General features: G+C 49.4%; 2 protein-coding genes across 2 annotated transcripts; one reads left to right on the top strand and one right to left on the bottom strand.

The window, feature by feature from the left end:
- Positions 1-327: 327 nt before the first annotated feature.
- Positions 328-4691, top strand: SNF8 (SNF8 subunit of ESCRT-II). Its single transcript, XM_069786531.1, has 8 exons — positions 328-430; positions 986-1036; positions 1591-1729; positions 2053-2157; positions 2895-2967; positions 3610-3751; positions 3922-3996; positions 4450-4691. The coding sequence occupies exons 1-8, from the start codon at positions 377-379 to the stop codon at positions 4585-4587; spliced, it is 777 nt and encodes a 258-aa protein (XP_069642632.1). The 5' UTR covers positions 328-376; the 3' UTR covers positions 4588-4691.
- A 284-nt stretch (positions 4692-4975) lies between these two features.
- UBE2Z (ubiquitin conjugating enzyme E2 Z) lies at positions 4976-17133 on the bottom strand. The gene is made up of 7 exons (XM_069786530.1): positions 16702-17133; positions 14785-14857; positions 12787-12974; positions 10729-10840; positions 10009-10121; positions 9380-9470; positions 4976-7541 (listed from the first exon to the last, which is right to left on the bottom strand). The coding sequence occupies exons 1-7, from the start codon at positions 17025-17027 to the stop codon at positions 7371-7373; spliced, it is 1074 nt and encodes a 357-aa protein (XP_069642631.1). The 5' UTR covers positions 17028-17133; the 3' UTR covers positions 4976-7370.
- Between the last annotated feature and the right edge of the window lie 1646 nt (positions 17134-18779).

Here is an 18779-nt window from a genome sequence, read left to right as displayed (position 1 = left end):
CACCCAAACCCCCAAAAAGGGCCTCTCCCCCACACCCCGGGGGGGACACACCCTCCCACAGAGAGCACCCCCGCCCCCCCCCGCAAAAAGGGCCTCTCCCCCACCCCGGGGGGGGACACCCTCCCACAGAGAGCACCCAACCCCCCCAAAAAAGGGCCTCTCCCCCACCCGGGGGGCACCCCCCCCCCATACACACACACAAAGACCCCCGGGGGGGTCTGAGACCCTCACTGCCCCCCCCAGGCCCTCAGGGGGGGTTGCCTGAGCCGTGGGTGCCCGGGAGTGAGACACCCACCCCCCCCCCCCGTGTACGTCACACCGCCGGTCGCGGAGAGATGACGTCAGACGGAGCGCGGCGCGGGCAAGAAGGGCCGGGATGCACCGGCGGGGGGTGGGCGCGGGCGCCATCGCCAAGAAGAAGCTAGCGGAGGTGAGGGACGCCGGGACCCCGCTGTGGGACGGGGGGGGGGGGTCGGTGCTAGGCCCGTGGGCGGCGGGGTGGGCCCGTGGGAGGGTGCCAGGCCCGTGGGAGGGTGTCAGGCCCGTGGGAGGGGGGACGACACACACACCAGCACCCAGCGGGTCCGTGGGAAGGGTGTCAGGATCCTATGGCCCCGTGGGGGGGGGGTGCCAGGCTCCGGAGGGGTGCCAGACCCCACCGGTCTCGGGTGGGGAGCTGCCAAGCTCCGTTGGTACCGGGGAGGGGGGGGCAGGCCCCTTCGGCCTTGTGGCGGGGGGTGTGGGGGACATCCTCCTCCTCCTCCTCCTCCTCCTCCTCCTATCTGCCATCCCAGTCTGCACCAGCCCTGCTCCCAGTCCCGGGCGCCCTGAGCTTGCTGGCAGGCTCCCTGCTTGCCCAGGGCACCGGGGCCACGCGTTCTCCTGGCTCGTCCATCCCGAAAGGAGCATCTCCCTCATCCAGTGTTTGGTTTCTGGTCCATCTGTCCTTCAGCGCTGTCTCCATCATCCCGTTTTCCTCCTGCAGGCAAAGTACAAGGAGCGAGGGACGGTCCTGGCTGAAGACCAGCTGGCTCAGGTGGGAGATCCACCCCTGCCCTGGCAGTGGGAAAAACCGTGGTTGTGAGCCCAGCCGCAAACCTGGGCTTCGTTTCCCCCTCTGCTTTGGTGTGCAGAGCATTATCCGTGAGCAGCGTGGATAATGATGGCATCCATCTCCATCAGAGAGCTGTGATGTTTGCTACAGGTCTTGCTCTGCCTCCCTTCTCGAGACCTCAGCAACATCTCATTTCTGTAGAACTGTTTCTGCCCCACGTACATCACAGAATAACTGCTGCCTCCCCTTCTGAGCCTGTCTCTTGGTTCAGAACAGCCCTTTGCCTTGTCATATCTCCACTGTGGTCTGATATTGATATGAATTCAGTCTTAAAAGCGTGGAGAATTCTGACTTCATCGAGTGATTTTATCTTGTTTCCTTCCTTTAAGACCACTGGGTAGGCAGCACATCAGAGACCTGTCCTGAGTGTTTCTGGAGGACTCTGCTGACTTAGGGCCTGTTGGGGGCTGTGTTGATGCAAAAACTGCATTAAGTAAGTGTTAAGACAGAAACACTTCTCTGCAATTCTCTTTCAGATGTCTAAGCAGCTGGACATGTTTAAGACCAACTTAGAAGAGTTTGCCAGCAAACACAAGCAAGAGATCCGTAAAAACCCCGAGTTCCGGGTCCAGTTCCAGGATATGTGTGCAACAATTGGAGTGGATCCTTTGGCATGTGAGGAACAGGCACCAGGGTTAATGACTAAGGATTCATCTCACTGTTCTCATACTGGAAACAGCTCGCAGTGAAGCTGCAGTTTCCGTGAGGAGAGCTGATGCTGGTTTGATTCTTGGGGTTTGTGAATTGGTGTAATGTACCATTGGGTGTTATTTACTTAAAAGGGTGAGGGAAAACAGTAACCAAAATGGAGACTCTTCAGTGACGGTTCTGAGAGTCCTCACAGCGGGGTTTGCAAGCAGCCTGCCTGGCACCAGTAACTGTTAAGGAAGGATATTTTTGCCAATGGTCCTATCGCTTTCCCCTTTCTCACTTCACAGCTGGTAAAGGATTCTGGTCAGAGATGTTGGGAGTTGGAGACTTTTACTATGAACTGGGTGTGCAGATCATTGAAGTTTGCCTGGCTCTGAAACACAGGAATGGAGGTGAGGATCCCACTGTGTGTCGTTTCTAGGAGATACAGCTAATAGGAGGATACCCTCTCCCTGCAGAAAATGAGTCGCATGGCTCAGTCTAGTGTTCTTTACTAGATTTCACAAATTACGGAGGTGGCAGTTTTGTCTTCCTTGTCCCCAAAAAGCCTTGTTTTGTTTCTATAACATGTATAAAGGCTACACCGCTGGTAATCACCCAGCTTCGTTGATTCCTGCAGAAATCAACCAACTCTGTTTAGGTAACAAAACCATAACTCGCAGTATGGTGGGGAAGGAGCAGGCATCAATGCCAATCTTGAAGTAGTATGAAACTGATAAGTTACTGCTTTGAGCCTGGCACTAAGATTGTCTCTAAAGGATCACAGCAATATCCCAAAGAGTTGGAATACCAGTGATAAGTGCCTAATGAAAAGAGTGTAGATGTTCTTCACTCCGAAAAAGGCAATCTGAGACCAGGAAAGGGCTGCAGCAAAGCCAGCTGAAACCTGAGTCCAATACATTTGTGGGAGAAGGCGACAGCTGACTGCTGCATGTTAGTTCTGGGAACAGAAGGGACTCAGTGCTTATCTCACCCAAGGCTGGATACTGGGAACAATGAACAGCCGCTTGTAAAATCGCAGGCAGGGGTGAGCCAGCGGCAAATGGACAAAGGACCCTTGACTGCTCTTGCTGGAGTAATTTTGTTGCTATGCTGTAATGCTTTCCTGTCCCCTTTTGTTCACTCCTAGGTCTGATAACACTGGAAGAACTTCATCAGCAAGTGCTGAAGGGAAGGGGGAAGTTTGCTCAGGATGTCAGCCAGTGAGTGTCTGTGTATTGCAGGAAAGGGGACTCAAGTAGCATTTGGGGAAGAAAAGGGTGACCTCAGCAGCACTTCAAAGTGCTGCTGTTAATTGGACTCCAAATGTAGCTTCTAGCAATGGAGCCACTTACACATGATCCACAATTAACAACTTAACCGTTTCAGAAAGCAGCAGTGTGCTTTCTCTGGGAGCCCAAAGGCATAAAGGACTCTTGCCTTGAGCTGGAGACAATTAGTACCCTGCAAATCCAGCTCTCTTACTGAGGCACAGTCTGCTGAGGTCTCCTGAGCTGTAAGGGACTGACACATGTCATTACAGAAGCAGATTTTAGGACACAACTCGCCATCATGATCACTAATTGGGGCTGAATCTTAAAGTTTAGCACTTGCAGCTCAGGTACTACAAGTGTGTCTCTAATGCAAGTCTGCACTTCTGAAGGGGGCCACAGATAGGCAAACTAATTCTAAATTGCTTTATAAAATTTTTTTTCAGCTGTTGATTACCTGAAACTGCAGCAAGCTCCAAAGAGCTATTATTGCTCATAGCTTCTGCACATCAATTCTTCCTTATTTACGGAACATAGTGTGCAGCTTCAGAGAGGCTCTTGCTTTAAAGCCTTGCATTGACCTCTGCTTCTCAGGGATGATCTCCTTCGTGCAATCAAGAAACTGAAGGTCTTGGGGAATGGCTTTGGGATTATTCCTGTTGGTGGAACATATCTGATCCAGTCGGTGCCAGCTGAACTGAACATGGATCACACTGTCGTCTTGCAGCTGGCAGAGGTATTGAGGCAGGATATTTTAAAATACAACCACCTTGAAAGAACCTTATTGCTTCCATGACAGGGAACTGTGATTAAACCAGGCCTGTAGGCAAAACTTCCCACACTCTCTTCTAAACTATGGACTTCAGTCTTGACTGTAAGCACACAATAGTTTTCCTCTCATTTCAGAAAAAGGGCTATGTAACAGTCAGTGAGATCAGGTCCAGTCTGAAGTGGGAGACGGAACGTGCAAAGCAAGTGCTGGTATGTATGAAGGTCTCATGTGCGCAGTGGAGTTCAGTGACAGTGTAGAGTGACTGCTCCTGCAGCAGACAGTTGGCTGGGGATGTGTTATCATGGCATGCACAGGGGATCCTAAGCTAGCTGGTACACCAAGGGCAGAGTACACGCTGCATAAACATAGAATGAGGAAAGCAGACTCTCAGAAGCTGCAGATACTCCTGTGGCTTCACTAATCTCCGTTAAAACTTGAATCTTGTTAGCTCAGGTCCTACATAAACATGCAGGGTGGGCATGGCTGGATGTCTGAACTATATTTCTCCAAGTCCAGTTGAGTAAAAGATTATTGTAGCCCTAGTGCTACACTCCCCCCCCCCGCCCTTACCCTAAAATAAATGTGGGGCCAGGCCTCTATTGTGAATGGCTTCTCAGCCATTTAGTTAAGTTTCACTCACAGTTTCCGCTCTGTTTGTATAGGAACACTTGCTGAAAGAAGGAATGGCCTGGCTGGATACTCAGGCAGCAGGAGAACCTCAGTACTGGCTGCCTGCTCTCTTTACAGAGCTGTACTCTCAGGATATCACTCCAGAGGAAGCCAAGGAGGCAATACCTTGACCGATATGTGTTCTGTGCCTGTATATAATTCTTCTTGTGAGGTTATTTGCATATCACCTGAAACACAGGGACAGCGGACTTGAAATAAAGTTTTGTAAAAAGTGTCTAGCTTGAAAAGTTTAATAGGACTAACTCATACTTGCTTACCTCTGAATTTTCTCCTCTGTTGTGCGTGGAAATGCCACTTACCGTTACAGACAACTAATTACCTTGTCACAGCAAGAGGAAAATTATCTAATCTAAGCTGCTACTGCAACTGCAGTCTCGGAGGACACAAGTGTGACTCTGCCTAAAGAATCTTGGGAGCCAGCAGTGACACTGAGAAACTGTTCTGCAGTCCTCTCTGCTCTGTGAATGAGTCGTTGTTCCACTAAGGAGTACCACAGTCTAGATTCTGCCAAAACAAACTTTATTGCACAAAAAAAATCTTATGTACAATAGTATATAAACAAGGTATCTTAGAGTGACTCTTGTGCATATATTTTCAACTCAATTAGGTCTAAAAATCTGTTGCTAAAACATCTCTGCCTAGAGCAGTCATTTGAGGATTGTCACTTTGAAATGGAAACATTCAGAAATGGTAGGACAGACAACATTAGAGCTATAAAACTAATACTTTTCTTTTACAGCCACATGCTAGTTATGTGAATAGTGTCCACAATAAGGCATTTTCTTGTTTTGTTGTATCGGTGGATGGTAACGCCACATGCATCACAAACAGATTTCAGAACCAGCTCTGCCTTGGGAAGGCAGCAGAGTCACAGCTCTACCCACAATGCTACTGAATGGTGAAAAACAACGTGACATTTACAATGGGATTAAAGAGGCGGTGAAGTAGCACACAGCTCATGACTTCTCGGGAGACTCCGCTGCCTCCCTAAGACCTCATTTCAAGGTGAACACCGCATTATTTACTCTCATCTGGTGTATGTATTGAGCGAGTCCTGTGTAAGTTCGGCTTTCCCTCAAGGGAAGACAGGGTTTAAGTCTAAATCAAGCCAATGACAGACCCAGGGGAGTTTGCTTGCTAAAGGGAAAAAAGGTTCCCAAGTTGTTAAACGGCACCTTAACAATTCAGAAATGTTTCCACCTTTCAGCTTTTCAGAGCTGCTGAAGCAGCAGTGTGCAGGCTTTTAAGTTCTGCAAGAGTTGATATAAATCACAGAGACTGAAAATAATTTAGTGACGCATGGGGCATTGCCTTTCTGTACAGCATACGGCAGGGGTCTTTTGGCCCCTCTTTCTGCACTTTTTTTAGAACAAAGATGACTGCATTGGAAGTTCTCCCACCACCATCAGGAGTCTGAAACAGGGCCAAGCTGGTGGGAAGGTGTTTAAGGAAACTGGGAGAGGGCCCAGGACAATGTGCAACTTTGTGCTTAGCTTTCTATCAAAGCTCCCATAAAAATACTAAAAAAAAAAAAAAAAAAAAATTAGATTAAGCTCTTTATCAACAAAACATTATACTGCTCCAATCAATCATCACCAGGGTCATTTACCTGGAGAAACTGGGTATTTCACCTCCACCCAAGTTACACCGAATACATCTTTTGATGTAATGGCACTCGCAGCCAGCAGACACCTCTCCAAGAGGCCGGCCTTCGCTCACAGTAAAAAGCTGCTGTTTAAAACGGTCAATGCACTGAAGTGTTAAACTTTATGACACTCAGCTAGCTTGCGCTCGGCCAAGTTTGGCAAAGGAATTTGTCAGTAACAAGGCGTACACCTCCGAAGAACTCCAGCCAGAAACAGTGGCTTCCTTAGCTAGAACTGCCCCTTACTCTAGCGTTTCAATCTGATGGATCAAGGTAGCAGCAGGGAGTGAGGTGACAGGAGGAAGAAGGGAGGAAAATAAAATATTACACTGAGTAGAGAGGTGGAAAGCAAAGAGTACTTCAGTTAAGGAAACAAAACAGCTCCATTCAGAGCAGCCAGAATAAAGTATGTCTAGAATACTAAATTCAAATCAACACTTGGAAAAAAAAAAATACACAAACTAGATTTATTTTTAAGTGCTCCCCCCATCTCTGACCAATGGTTTTCTCACCCTCCCTTCCCCAAAATGCCAGGATGAACACACCTGCACTCAATTTATGGATTCTTGCAGTTTCCACTTTTCATCTGCCCCTTTGCGCCTGAAGTCTCAGTGGACGAAGTCACCCAGGGCGTGAGTAAAGCTTTCAGAAAGGAGCCCAGATTCCACCACTGCTCTTTATCTTTGGTCTGTCTAGAACAGTGTCTAGAAGAAAGACATCAGGTAAATGGGCTCCATAGAGCAGAGAGGCTCCATCTCTCCCAACCCGCACAAAAAAGGTTTCGCCTGGGCACACGGTGCATGGGCCCTGTCATACCCTGGACTCATCAAAGCGCTCCCACAGCTACAGCTCCACATTCAGCATGGCCCCAGGGAAGGGCCCACTGTCTAGGAACAGAAAAGCTGTAAAGAGGATTCGCAGTCTAGATCTCATTCTTTAATCAAATGGAGAGAAAGAAAAAAAAAAACACAACCAGTGTAGGTGTTTCCAAAAAATAACCTGATGCCACATGCTCCGGCTTTCTAGCATAGTAAGTACCTTTTAAGAGTAGCCTGCCACAAGCTTGGCTTTGTCTAGCATGAAGTCTTCTCGTTCAGCGTTATCCACCAGAGCAGTAAAAGGAGACAGAAGATATCCCGCAGTTTTTTCTGCTCTGGCATTGGTTTGGTTGTCGAGTCTGTCAGGGGTACTCTAGAGTGTGAAGACAGAACATCCCCACGGCTTGGCCTCTCCACTGTTAACACAGCTCTAAGCTTTAGAGCAACCTTGAGTGTCTGTCTCTGTCTCAGAGGAGCTGCTCTCAGAGTCTATTTCTGTATTCTCCTGCTGGTGTTTCTCTTGCACCTTCTGCCGAATTCCTTGCAAACGCACTAATAGGGACTGATAGTCAAAGTGGCCTCGTTTTTCACCAAAAGGATCCTGGAAGAAAGCCATAGATAAGCCTATTAATATAGACCATTATCCTTCCGGCAAGAAGCAGAAAGAAGAAAGGTGCGTAGTAATTGGGCAACAAATGGCTAAAGACTTAAGGGTTAAATCCCATCTTATGATGGAGCGGCCCCTTAACTTCCCACTGTCGTGGCCAAGGTTGAAGACTGATAATAATTTCTGTTTGGAGTCTCTTTTGGGAAACCTTACAAACCCAAGCAAACTTCAAAAACAGATGAACGGCCAAGCAGACACGGGTTGGATTTCTACTACCACCTTTGAGGAAATAAACTGTTTCAAGGATTTGGTCTCAGGACCACTCCAGGGAGGCAGGGAAAACATTACAAATGAAAGTCTCTAAATCCAGAGGCCAAAGACTTGACCACACTTTATATTAGTGCCACAGACCCCATCCAAATGAAAGCATTGCTATTCTCATTTTAAATCAAGGCTCTCAGCTGAGATGTAGCCAAGTCAGAGGCAGAAAGTCTTTGGAGACTATTTAACATTTGCTACTTTTATCCCCATCCCAGGTTGAAAACACATTGCCAGGGCTATATAAGGTGGTGGTGGTGTTTATGCTGTCCCATCTTACGGGAGTCTTAGGTACAAGCCAACATGTGGCCCCAGAGTTAACAAGACAGCACATCTGGCAAGCACTCAGCTGATACTGAGCCTGGAGTGACTTCATTTTAAATACAAGGTCATGAAGACAACAACTACCATCTCCCCAGCACGTTGTGTTCATGCTTCCTGCGCTACTATTTACAAGTAAGCAGAAAACCAACTATGGCAGTCACTACCTCTGGGAACTGAGGACAACACAGTGATCTTCGTAAACCCTGAAGAAAGCAACTGAGCCCTGGCGCCTTGAAGAAGAAACAAGAGTGGGCCACACCTGACAATCCTCACCAAACTTCACTACACAGCCTTCAGTTCAGTACTCTCTGCAGCTCTAAGTCAGGCACAGACCTTCCTTATGGGAATTTCTCACTCCAAACACGAAATCTCCTGCTTCGGGAGTGCTTTCAATTTATGAATTACAAAGCCAGTGACGGCACTGACGGGAAGAAAGGGCTCAGAGACACAAGATCATTAAATCAACCACCTCCAACTTTTCTTAGCAGTGGAATTTCTCAATGACTCAGACAAGAGGTGGCTGATGAGGGAGGAAGACACATCTGTTCATATGCAAATAGCTTGGCAATCTATTCTTTAAAGTCTACTTTCCTGCAGAAACAAGCTCCTGTATTCAACCTGTCTAGATGTGTCTGCCATATTGTCACTCTTCCTCCACCCCTTCCTCCCCCAGTAACTTTTGACTCAGCCACTTTCAATCTCATCTGACACAATAGGGAGTGTCAGAGAAGTTCCTATCTGCTGTATGAGCAAAGGAACCTCAGAAAAAGAGAAACTCTAGCAGTGACCCCACAGGAAAATACTGCAATAGAGTACAGTTGCCACCAGCATTGGATAACCTGCATGTGCCTTCCCTGCTTAATACCAAATCCACGTGAAAGCAAACTGTACTGGTTCCACTGCTGAAAGTACCACCTGCTTGCCTGGAGAGTGTCTCAGGCCCAGTACTCAGAAATCGTAACAGCCTTAAAAAGATTGTGTGCATACTCTGAACTTGGGGGTGGTAGTGTTTTACCCACAGGAACATCACAGGTCTCAGTTTTGTGATTCAAAGTTGGAATATAAAGTTCATAGAAAAGATCCAGATCCACTCCCTGTACCTCTAGGTGCTGCACCTTGTTGTTTGTCACTAAGGACACACTCTTATCTAAGGCAGTGTGTTATCAACAAGAAAATTGTCTGCCACCCACCTGCATTGTCTGTCCTTGGAGATAAAGTCTCTCTTTACACACCCCTTCATAGAAGTCGTAGTATTCCATGAAGGACTTCTCCATTACGCCCCTGAATGCAATGAGAGAGCAAACAATCAACACAAAACGACAGTGTTACAACAGTCACATCATCCAGGGTCACAACATCCCACTGAACTCCAGTTCATGTAGTCAGCATGGACACTCATACAGGGTGCCCCAGACAACTAACAGGGTACAACAAGGAAAGACACAGAGCGAAAGGAACTGCAGCATCACTGCTGCTGAAGAGATTCTGCACGTGCTTCCACAACAGCTGTGCTCCCCTCCCTCCGAGATTCCCCCCCCCCCCCCATAAGACAAGGCAAATTTATTCTCAAACACAAGTCAGAGGATGCAGCCGTTGTGCACATTAACACAGCCTTTGTCAATGCACAGCTCCTGGGCACCACACAGATGCAGCCATCCACTTCAGGGGAAATAAAATGACTCTTCACTGGACTAGGCAGAGGTAAAGACTTGCTCTTCCCTGAAGCAACTCTCAAGATCTCAGGAAGAGCAGCCAGAGGAGTTTATCCTGCTTCCCCACACCCACTTTCTTATGCTCCCTCCATGCCTCTTTTCCATACCGTAATGGCTCAGGACAGGGACACTTTCCTTCCAGCATGTCGCAAACTGCTACTCGGATGGTCTCATGCCGAATGCACTCATTATAGTTCTTGCTGTCCCCGGGGTGCCTCTCCTGGAAACAGAATTTGGGCCAGTGAGTCCACGCGACTGCAATGGCTCTTCATCTCTCCCTCTTGGGCCTGATGAATTTCACTGGTGCATGAACCCACTACAGCTTTGTCTGTTCTGTGTATGCTGAGCTAATTTATATTGCAAATGAAAAGCTGGCAAGATTTTACACGTCTCCAGAGTCTTGGACTCACACAGCTGTGGAGACAGGTCAACTGATAAAGTTAGCACAGAAACCTGCCTCTCTGAGATGCTGGAGACCATGAAGACCTGAGCAGTTTGGTTCCTGCATGACAGTACGTCCCAAGGAAGCCATTTCAGGAGTCACGTAGCAGAGAAACGAAGAGCCATCCCATCTCCCCGGCAACTTCTCGAATGCCTCATGTTCTTCTGTTACTTTACACATACGTGAGCTAAGCAGCCTCTGGTTCAGAGCTGGCTTGCAACTCCCCCTCAAGCTCTGACTAGAGGCAGAGCAAGCTGGAAAAGAGCCAAGTGACAAAATCTACTTTTGTCCCCATTTCCAGAACTGGATTTGCCACCAGGAGCAAGGTGTGGAGGGAAGAGACAAATAGCTGCAGAACCAGAGATGGTCCACCTTAAGCTCTCACCTGCTCAAAGCCGGGTTCATTGTGGTAGGGGTTCTCAGTCATCAGAGACTGGATGGAGATGAGGACTGAAGAGATACTCTGTGCTGGGCTCCACGCAGGCCCGGTCCAAGTGCTGAGGCATCAAAACAGAAAAGCATCAATTAACAACGCAGGACTGGCCCAGCGAGCACCATCCCTCCAACTACCAAAGATCAGAAAGCTTGGGAAACCACATCTATACCTTACAGAAATGCGACAGGAAAAGAAACAGCTGCTACAGATATAGAAAGCACTGGACGCAGAGAAAGTTTTCAGGGTCAAAGTAGTTTATTCTCTCAACCAAGTGAGTACTTTAGCCTGAGCAAGACAAGGGAGTCTGTTAAACCTCAGTCCACTGCTAACACACACAGGGCATCACACATGAGTTCAGGAAAAGTAACATTTCCAAGCATTTTACAGGGAACTTTAAAGCTATGGCTATCATCTCGCACAGCAGCCTGGAGCAACACAAGCTACCAGCACTACCGTAAGTCAAAAACAACTCTTAAGAACTGAAATCTGACTTTTGAGACTCAAACAAGACCATCACTTGTGCAGTCTGTAATGCAGACACTCAGCACAAGGACTCCCATCAAAAGCACTAACGGATGCTCTGCTATAGGAATAAGGTGCCCATTTCATACACACAGGGTAGCAAAAACGTTTGCACAGAATAGCATAAGCAGAAAAAGCTGTTCTGCTTCTTGCCCTTAATATCTTAGTTCCAGATACAGACCTGTCTCCCTGTGAGCTGAACAAGGATGTGCTGACCCACATATGCTCTTCCTAAATCCTTTCATTTGCAGCTCCCTCTGCGCTTCCCATTTCTGCTAAGGCCGAGGCTCTTTGTTCACTCTTCAATAATTTAGCTTCCATGCCAGGGCTACAATTGCATGAGCAACAAGGCAGCTTGTGTGGGAGCTACTGGGCATTCAGACCCCCAAGATATGGATGTGCCCTACACATCTCAGCGCTTTGCAGGCACTGGCATCCAGCTCACTGGATCAGGAAAACTCCTACGCTGAGGAAGGTGTTTCCCAGTACAATGCATCTCTCTACCAGCCCTGGGCCAGCATCTATCAGCTGATGAGTATCAGCTACTTGGACCAACTTTGGTGTAAGTGGCACATGCATAGCACTCCAGAAACCATCCCAGCAAAGGCAGTCTTATAACCACATCAGTGCTCAAGCTCCTGCTGGTTAGTCAAATCCCTACAGCAATTCAAGCCATCACTGCCCTTTCCTCACCTGGCTGCCGCTACTACCTCTCTGCAGCAGAAGGAACCATGTACTATCGGCCCAGCTGCACCAGTCCAGAGTCTCAGCAAAAGCCTTTCTTTACTGGCAACTGAAACTGTCACAGCTGGGGTTGGGAATATCACACCATGGCCACGGTTCCTCTGGCAGAGCCATAAGAGCCATTCAATCAGTCAGGACTTTCACATGTTTAAAAATCAAGCAGGTGAATAACAAGCATTTGCAGCAGTGGAGCCTGTTTGAACAGGCAGCATGGGAGCAGTGCTTGTAAATCATCACACCCACCGCTCAGCCCCACATACTATGTGTAGGTGGAAGCCCAGAGCAGTCAAATGGCTCTCAAGGAAGTTCTTAGTGGCTTTTAATTTTATTTATTTATTTTTAAACCCACATAGAGAGAGGAAATTAAAACCACAAAAACCTACATTCAAACAACATTAAGGATCAGGCTGCAAAGCGCAAAAGCAGAAGAAAAGCAGTGCTGGGGCTGAGGCTTTGCAAGGGGAAGCAGGAGAAAAGCGGCAGCATCCACTGAACTTCGTGCTTCCTCTGCTCCATTCTCAGGTGCTTTTAAAGACAAGTTAGACTCTTATTTCAGTAGAGGAATTTGTGCTGCTTTACGACTCCGACTCTGCACACGACTTCACAGAAGCACAAAGGTGCATCCAAGCACGTGTCTGGGGCAAGATCAGGGCACAATGCGCTGAGAAGGATGCATGAGGCAGGATACAGCCTGCAGCCACCTCCTGATTTCCCATCAAAACAGCCAAAGTCTCCTCTTACCCTAGGATACTCAGGCAGACTTTCCCATTGCGGTAGAAGTTGGGGTTAAACCTCACTGTGTTATTTCCCGTTGTCATCAGTTTGACCCTTGGTGGGTGGATGGGATAATCTGGAGGACAGCGAAACAGGAACAAGAAGAAACCCCCTTCATAAGGCGTGTCAAATGGGCCTGTGATCAATGCATGAATCTGGAAAACAAAAGCCCGTCTTGCGCACCACTTCAAAATTGTGCAGCACCATCAAATCCTCAACAAAGCCAACCAAAGGCAAGAAATCTCCACCCAGGCAGCAGCACAGAGGCAGCGTCTTCCACAAGCACACGCCATGTGCAGGCCATACTTAACCCTCCCTCATTCCCTCGTTAGCCAGAGTCACTGCTGCACACTTCTCTCCCCTCTGCCACACTCAATGTGCAAAGCAGGTTCCAACACAAGGTTTGGCCAGAGTCCACAACAGCTGCCTCCCATACATCTCTATACAGTCCAAACCAGACTGAATCACAGTTCAGCTGGTAAGCTATGCTTAAAAAAAAAAAAAAAAAAAAGAAGATTTTGAATATGAAAAAAAAATAATCTAATTTTAGAAAGAAAAAGATTCAGAATTTCTGCCAAAACTAGAGCATTCCTCAATTTTATGGTCTCATGCTGATTTGGTCTTATTAAAACCAATCACTCAATTTCCTCTGCCAGGATCCAAAATTAAGACCCTATTCTCTCCATGCTAATTACCCTCAAAGATCCCAATTGTATACCAGGAAATCTACTCCCTTTGGGCTATTAAGGAAGCTTACTCCCCAAGTGATCCAAGCAGTCTCCTTTAATGATCCTCTTACCTCCCCAGGATTTCAGTTAAAAGCCCCAAGGCTAGTGTTCTACAAACCTGCATTTCCGTTGAAGGGCATTTTGGCACTTGCAGCTACCAACGCTGAGGGAAGCCAGAGCTGCAGCTAAAACTGCCCCAGGTAGGAGTTGACTGTGCAGAGACACTCCCTTTGTGCCACCTCCAAAACCCCAGGGGCCCCAAGCCAGGCAGGCACTTACATGGCAGGAATTTGGGGGAATCTGGGGGATGCCATGTTTGTCAGGGGGGTAGGAGAAGTGTGCAGCAGAGGAAAAACCAAAGCAACCTCACACACACGCAACTCTCAGAAACCAGCACAGCCAGACCAGGTGACACCGGCTGGAGAAAGGGCAGCACCAGCCAAGAAACACGTCGGATCAAGAACACCATTTGAGCAACCTCTGCCCCCCAGCTCACTGCATTCTCTCTGACATAATCTGAAATTCCCAGTCCTGGAAAACCCTGAGAGCCAGGAGGGGAAGAACCAAGGCAGGAGAGGCCGTAGCCGTGCCACTGTCCCTAGGGAGCGGGTCTGCTGGAGGCAATGTGGTGGGACCGGCTGCGTGGGTCAGACCTGCGCGCGACCCTGGTACCTGTGAGAACCCGGCGGGCAGCTCCGCAGCAGGCCAGGGCCCAGGTACAGGGACGCATCTCTCTACCAGCTCACAACAATTAAACATCTCCAAGTCCCACAGGCAGATTACAGATAGTCCAGCACTGCTTGTGGCTAATGGATGTTTCTCATTTCCAGCCTCCGAGAAGCCCCCCATGGCCAATGGCTTTCCATGGAGCTCGCTCTTCTCTGAGCTACTCTATTGATTGTTTTCAAGCCTCAGTAGGATGAAATGAGCTAGATCAACACCTCACTGGTTCACAGGGCCACTAAAGCAGAGCTGGCTTTATCTGTGGAAGCTCCTCAGATCCCTGTGATAATATCTCTCCACAGAGCCAGTTTCCTTGAGAGCCTCCTCCCATTTTAAATGCAGCCCATCTCAATGTCACCAAGAAAACTGGAGCCTCATTATGCATTTGCAAGACTCACCCTGACTTCTCTCAAAACATTAAGGGAATGCTCCATTTGGGCAAACCCTTAAAGCAGCCATCAACAGCAACATACAGAGAAACGGAAAGTTGAACCAGCTCCAAATCTTCTCTTACCTTGGTCATGTCGTGGGGATCAGGCACAACAAACATTCCCGGGGGCGGTTCCTTGTAAATGGACATGATATCCCTGAACAAAGGAAACAGGAATTAGTCAAGATCTCCCTTGGCGTTCATCAGCTCTCGAGGTGCAGGAACGTTCTAGATGACAAATCTGTGCACGGATGCAAAGGGACAGAATTTTAAGATGGAAACTTGCAACTCGTAAAGAGCTAGACATTTTTCTTTTGCCTCTGACTGTTTTCTGGCTGAGCTCTTTCAACTTATCCCCAAAAATAGTTGAGGCATTTCAAGAGCACAAGCACTATTTAATGAATCAATTCATGAGGCACCAGACCAAACGCACCTTGACTACCTGCTGCCTTGTATCTTCCCATAGATTAGCTTCAGTACATAAAACTTCAACCATAAACTTCCCCTAAGGTAGTCGTTTAAAAGTTCTCTTAGGTGAGTTTTGTTGTTTACAGGATGACTTTCCCTCCCCATGTTTTCCTTCTTCACACTCAGACTATTTACAGAATCCCTTTGGTATACCCAGTCATTTGTTTTCACCAAACATACCATGACTCAACTGCCTTTGAGAAGATTACTGCTCTGACAAATTTGGGTTTAATCAGACAGCAGGTTCAAGAGTAGTTAGGATGCACACACACACAACTTGATCACAATGGCCTCGTTTTCTAGGAACTCTGACCAAATGAACTGAAAAACAACAAATCACCTACAACCCGGTGCAGTTTACAGACAAACCGACTGGCACCTGTAACCTTTCATAGCCCAAAACCTCCCTCCCATAATCAGAGCTGCACTGAGCTCCAGGACAAGCTCCCACTCGACCTTCCCAGTTGGGAAGCAACCAGAGCTCAGACAGGTTTCAAGGCGAGAGCAAGTGCGAGAGCAAGAGGAGAGCCTCGCCTTCCTGCCTACCTTTACAAGGTTAGTGGTTTTGGCATTTGGGTTGGAAACTGCCCAAATATCTGGTGCCATCTTTGGAAGACATTATACAGCTCTAGAACAAGGATGAGCAAGAGCCTGGCAGGCAGTAATACTTGCTCCGAAGGAAGAGGAAGAACTTGTTGAAACAGTGCCAGCATTTCTAACAATACAAGACCATATTGCTCATAATATCAAAGGCTATCGACATGCCAAGTTTAACCAGATGATCCTTTAAAGAGTCAGAGCAGCCAAATGGGTGGGCACCGGTAGGAAGGAGGATCGCTACGGGCAGGTTTAAGATAAACATCTTAACTCGACCCTTGATGGGGACTGAGAAGCCTGCTCCCCTCCCCATTTAACAGCACCTCTGAGGAGCACCCAGCGATCCTGAGGGCAGGCTGAGAGCCGTGCACCGAGAAGCTCTGCTGCCAAACGCCCCACCAAGAGCAGATGGAGAAAGAGACCCCGGATGGTGGTACAGGGGTCCACAGCTCCAGCGCAGGCGAGGTGTGAGACTCCATCCTCGCCCAAGCTCCTGGGCAAGGAGAGTCCTGGGGCATGGCTGGGACCGGAGTCTGGCCCCAGGAAAGCCCCGGGACGCAGGGAAGGACCGGAGGCTGTCCCCAGACCTGAACCCAGGTCTCCAGGGCCTCTTGTGAGGGGATGGTGAGGCCCAGGGGACAATTACCACCTCGAGGGTACCGGCGATGAGCCAAGCATCTCTGCCGCCTTACGACCCTCAGGCTCCGTGCCCGCTTTCCACCCAGGCAGCCCCCGCAACAGCCACCGGGGCAGGGCGGCGGGGGTTCGCCGGCCCGCAGCTAGCTAGGCCCGGGGGAGCCCGGCGAGGCCGGCAGAGGCGAGGACCGGAGTCACCCTCCCCCCAGGTCGTTAAGGGAGCCGTCACACCCGGCAGCACCGCTCGGCCACCGGGCCCGGGAGGCTCCGCTGCTGACGGGCAAGGGCGGCTTATCTCACCGTTTGATCCGCAGGAGACAGGCCGGGCTGGGCCGTTCGCTGTCCCAGTCGCCGCTGACGGTGGGGTCCCAAAAGGCGGAGTGCGTGAGGAGCGCGGCCCCCGCGGCCGCCGCCGCCGCCGCGATGGGGGCCCCGCCGCTCCCCGGGGCGACGCCGGCTCCCGGCGTCGCAGCACCGAAACCCGCCGCCGCCCATAGTTCGGCGGGGATGAAAACACCGGGGCTTCCCGCACCGCCTCCCGGGCCGGCCGAGTTACCGCCGCTACCCGCCGCCGCCGCCAGCACCGCGGCCGGGGCCGCCTCCTCGGCGGCCGGACTCTCCGCCATTCCGCGCCCGGCCTCGGAGGAACGCTGCTTCCGGGACTCCGCACCAGCGAGTCCGCCGGCCAGAGCGGCCCCCGCCTCTCGACTCCACCACCGATGGCCGGCCAGAGCGGCACCTCCCCCGCTCCCCACCCCCCCCCCCACTTCACCCCCCCCAACTCCCCACCGGCGCCAGAGCGCCCCTGCCACAGAGACGCCTCGTGGTAGGCTAGAGTGTACCGCTGGGAAGAGCGCGCCCCCTACTGGCGGGGGTCTCCCCGGCTGGAGGCAGCAAACGACCAGTTTGGGGCTTTTTGGGTGGAGAAAAAAAAAACCAACCCTCTTTTTTCCCTCTGTTGGGAAGCGGCTGCTGCAACAAACTCGCTGTCACCGCGCCTCAGCCTCCAGAGACAGGCGGGGCAGCGTTTCAGCCTGGACCGAGGCAAGGCCATGTTCTCAGGCAGCACCCAAAGCCCTCCCCTGGGTGCACAGCCTGGGGAAAGGGTCAGGAAGGAAAACAGCCCATCCGGAGAGGTGCGAGGGGGGATGGAGGCCTTTACTCTGGCTCCCAGGAAAGCAGCAGCTCTGCTTCTGGCCTACAAGGCCCACCTCACCCCTACAACAGCCGCCAGAACTGCCTAGAAGCACCTTCCAGTAACAGTGTGCAACAGAGAGTGAGCGATTTTCATTGCAAGGTCACTTTTGTTTTACCAGGGATACGACAACAAAAGTTATTTACGCACAGTTTCATATGCATAAGGGAGAATTACTATAACCAGCTTAGAGGCAGGTAAGAGTGTTGTTTTCCCAAGACAGACAGAGTTGAGTGCCTGACATGCTGATCGCTACAACCTGCCATCAACACCCAGAGAAGATTCCCAAAGCACAGTATCGCTGTTGTAGGGTTACACATTTGTCCCCAGAAGCCAGCCTGGCTGCAGATGGAGTATTTTGCCTCTCGAGTTCTTTTTGGTTTCTCCAAGAAGTCTCAGGGACAGTTTTTTGAGTCAAATTCTTCTCAGCCCACCTTCCCCTCAACAGAGTGTAAGCAGCTATTGCAAATGAACAGAGCAGTTCCCGTACCCCGTTCATATCCCCAGGGAGGTCACAACCATGCTTCAGAGGCTTTAAGCGCACACAGTAGCTGCATTAATTCAATTACCTAAAGCAGATAACTCTCACCCAGTGCTCACCTTCCTATCTTCCTTAAAGGCACAGCTGTCTTACCACAAGGTCCAAGATGCAGGTTAGATTTTAGCATTTCTCCTCCCTAGTATACTCCAATCTCTAACACAGCTGAAGCATGTAACTGTTGGGGGGGAAAAGAAGAAATGTAACTAGGCTGTGGTCCTTCATGTAAATTGATGCTTCGAGGCGGCACATGAATCATGTGACCTTGAAACCAGCTCTTCTTTGTGAAAGAAGAACATTCAGCTGATACAGCAGTGCTTACCCTTGTGTACTTACTAGCAATTTAGTTATGCAAACACCATTAATACACTTCTAAGCACACTCACCTGTACCCATCACCTTTTCTACAGACTGTCTTTCAGATTAAAAAAACAAAGGCACAGCATTCTCAACAACAGTATGTGGAAAAAACCACTCCTCCTCAGCTCATCTAGAAGTATTTGCTTTACTAGGGCAATGCTTGTTGGGATTTTTGCGAAGATTTGAGCTGTTCAAGGACATCCTCTCTTACCCTAGCTGACTTCACATTAGTTTTCCTTCCTTCTCATCACCTTTTCATATTTCCCTTCTGCTTTATCAGTGAGT

This window comes from Haliaeetus albicilla, chromosome 7 (assembly GCF_947461875.1).
Source record: "Haliaeetus albicilla chromosome 7, bHalAlb1.1, whole genome shotgun sequence".
NCBI lineage: Eukaryota > Metazoa > Chordata > Aves > Accipitriformes > Accipitridae > Haliaeetus > Haliaeetus albicilla.
The sequence above is the reverse complement of the archived record's forward strand: the minus strand, read 5'-3'. Positions and strand labels throughout refer to the sequence as shown.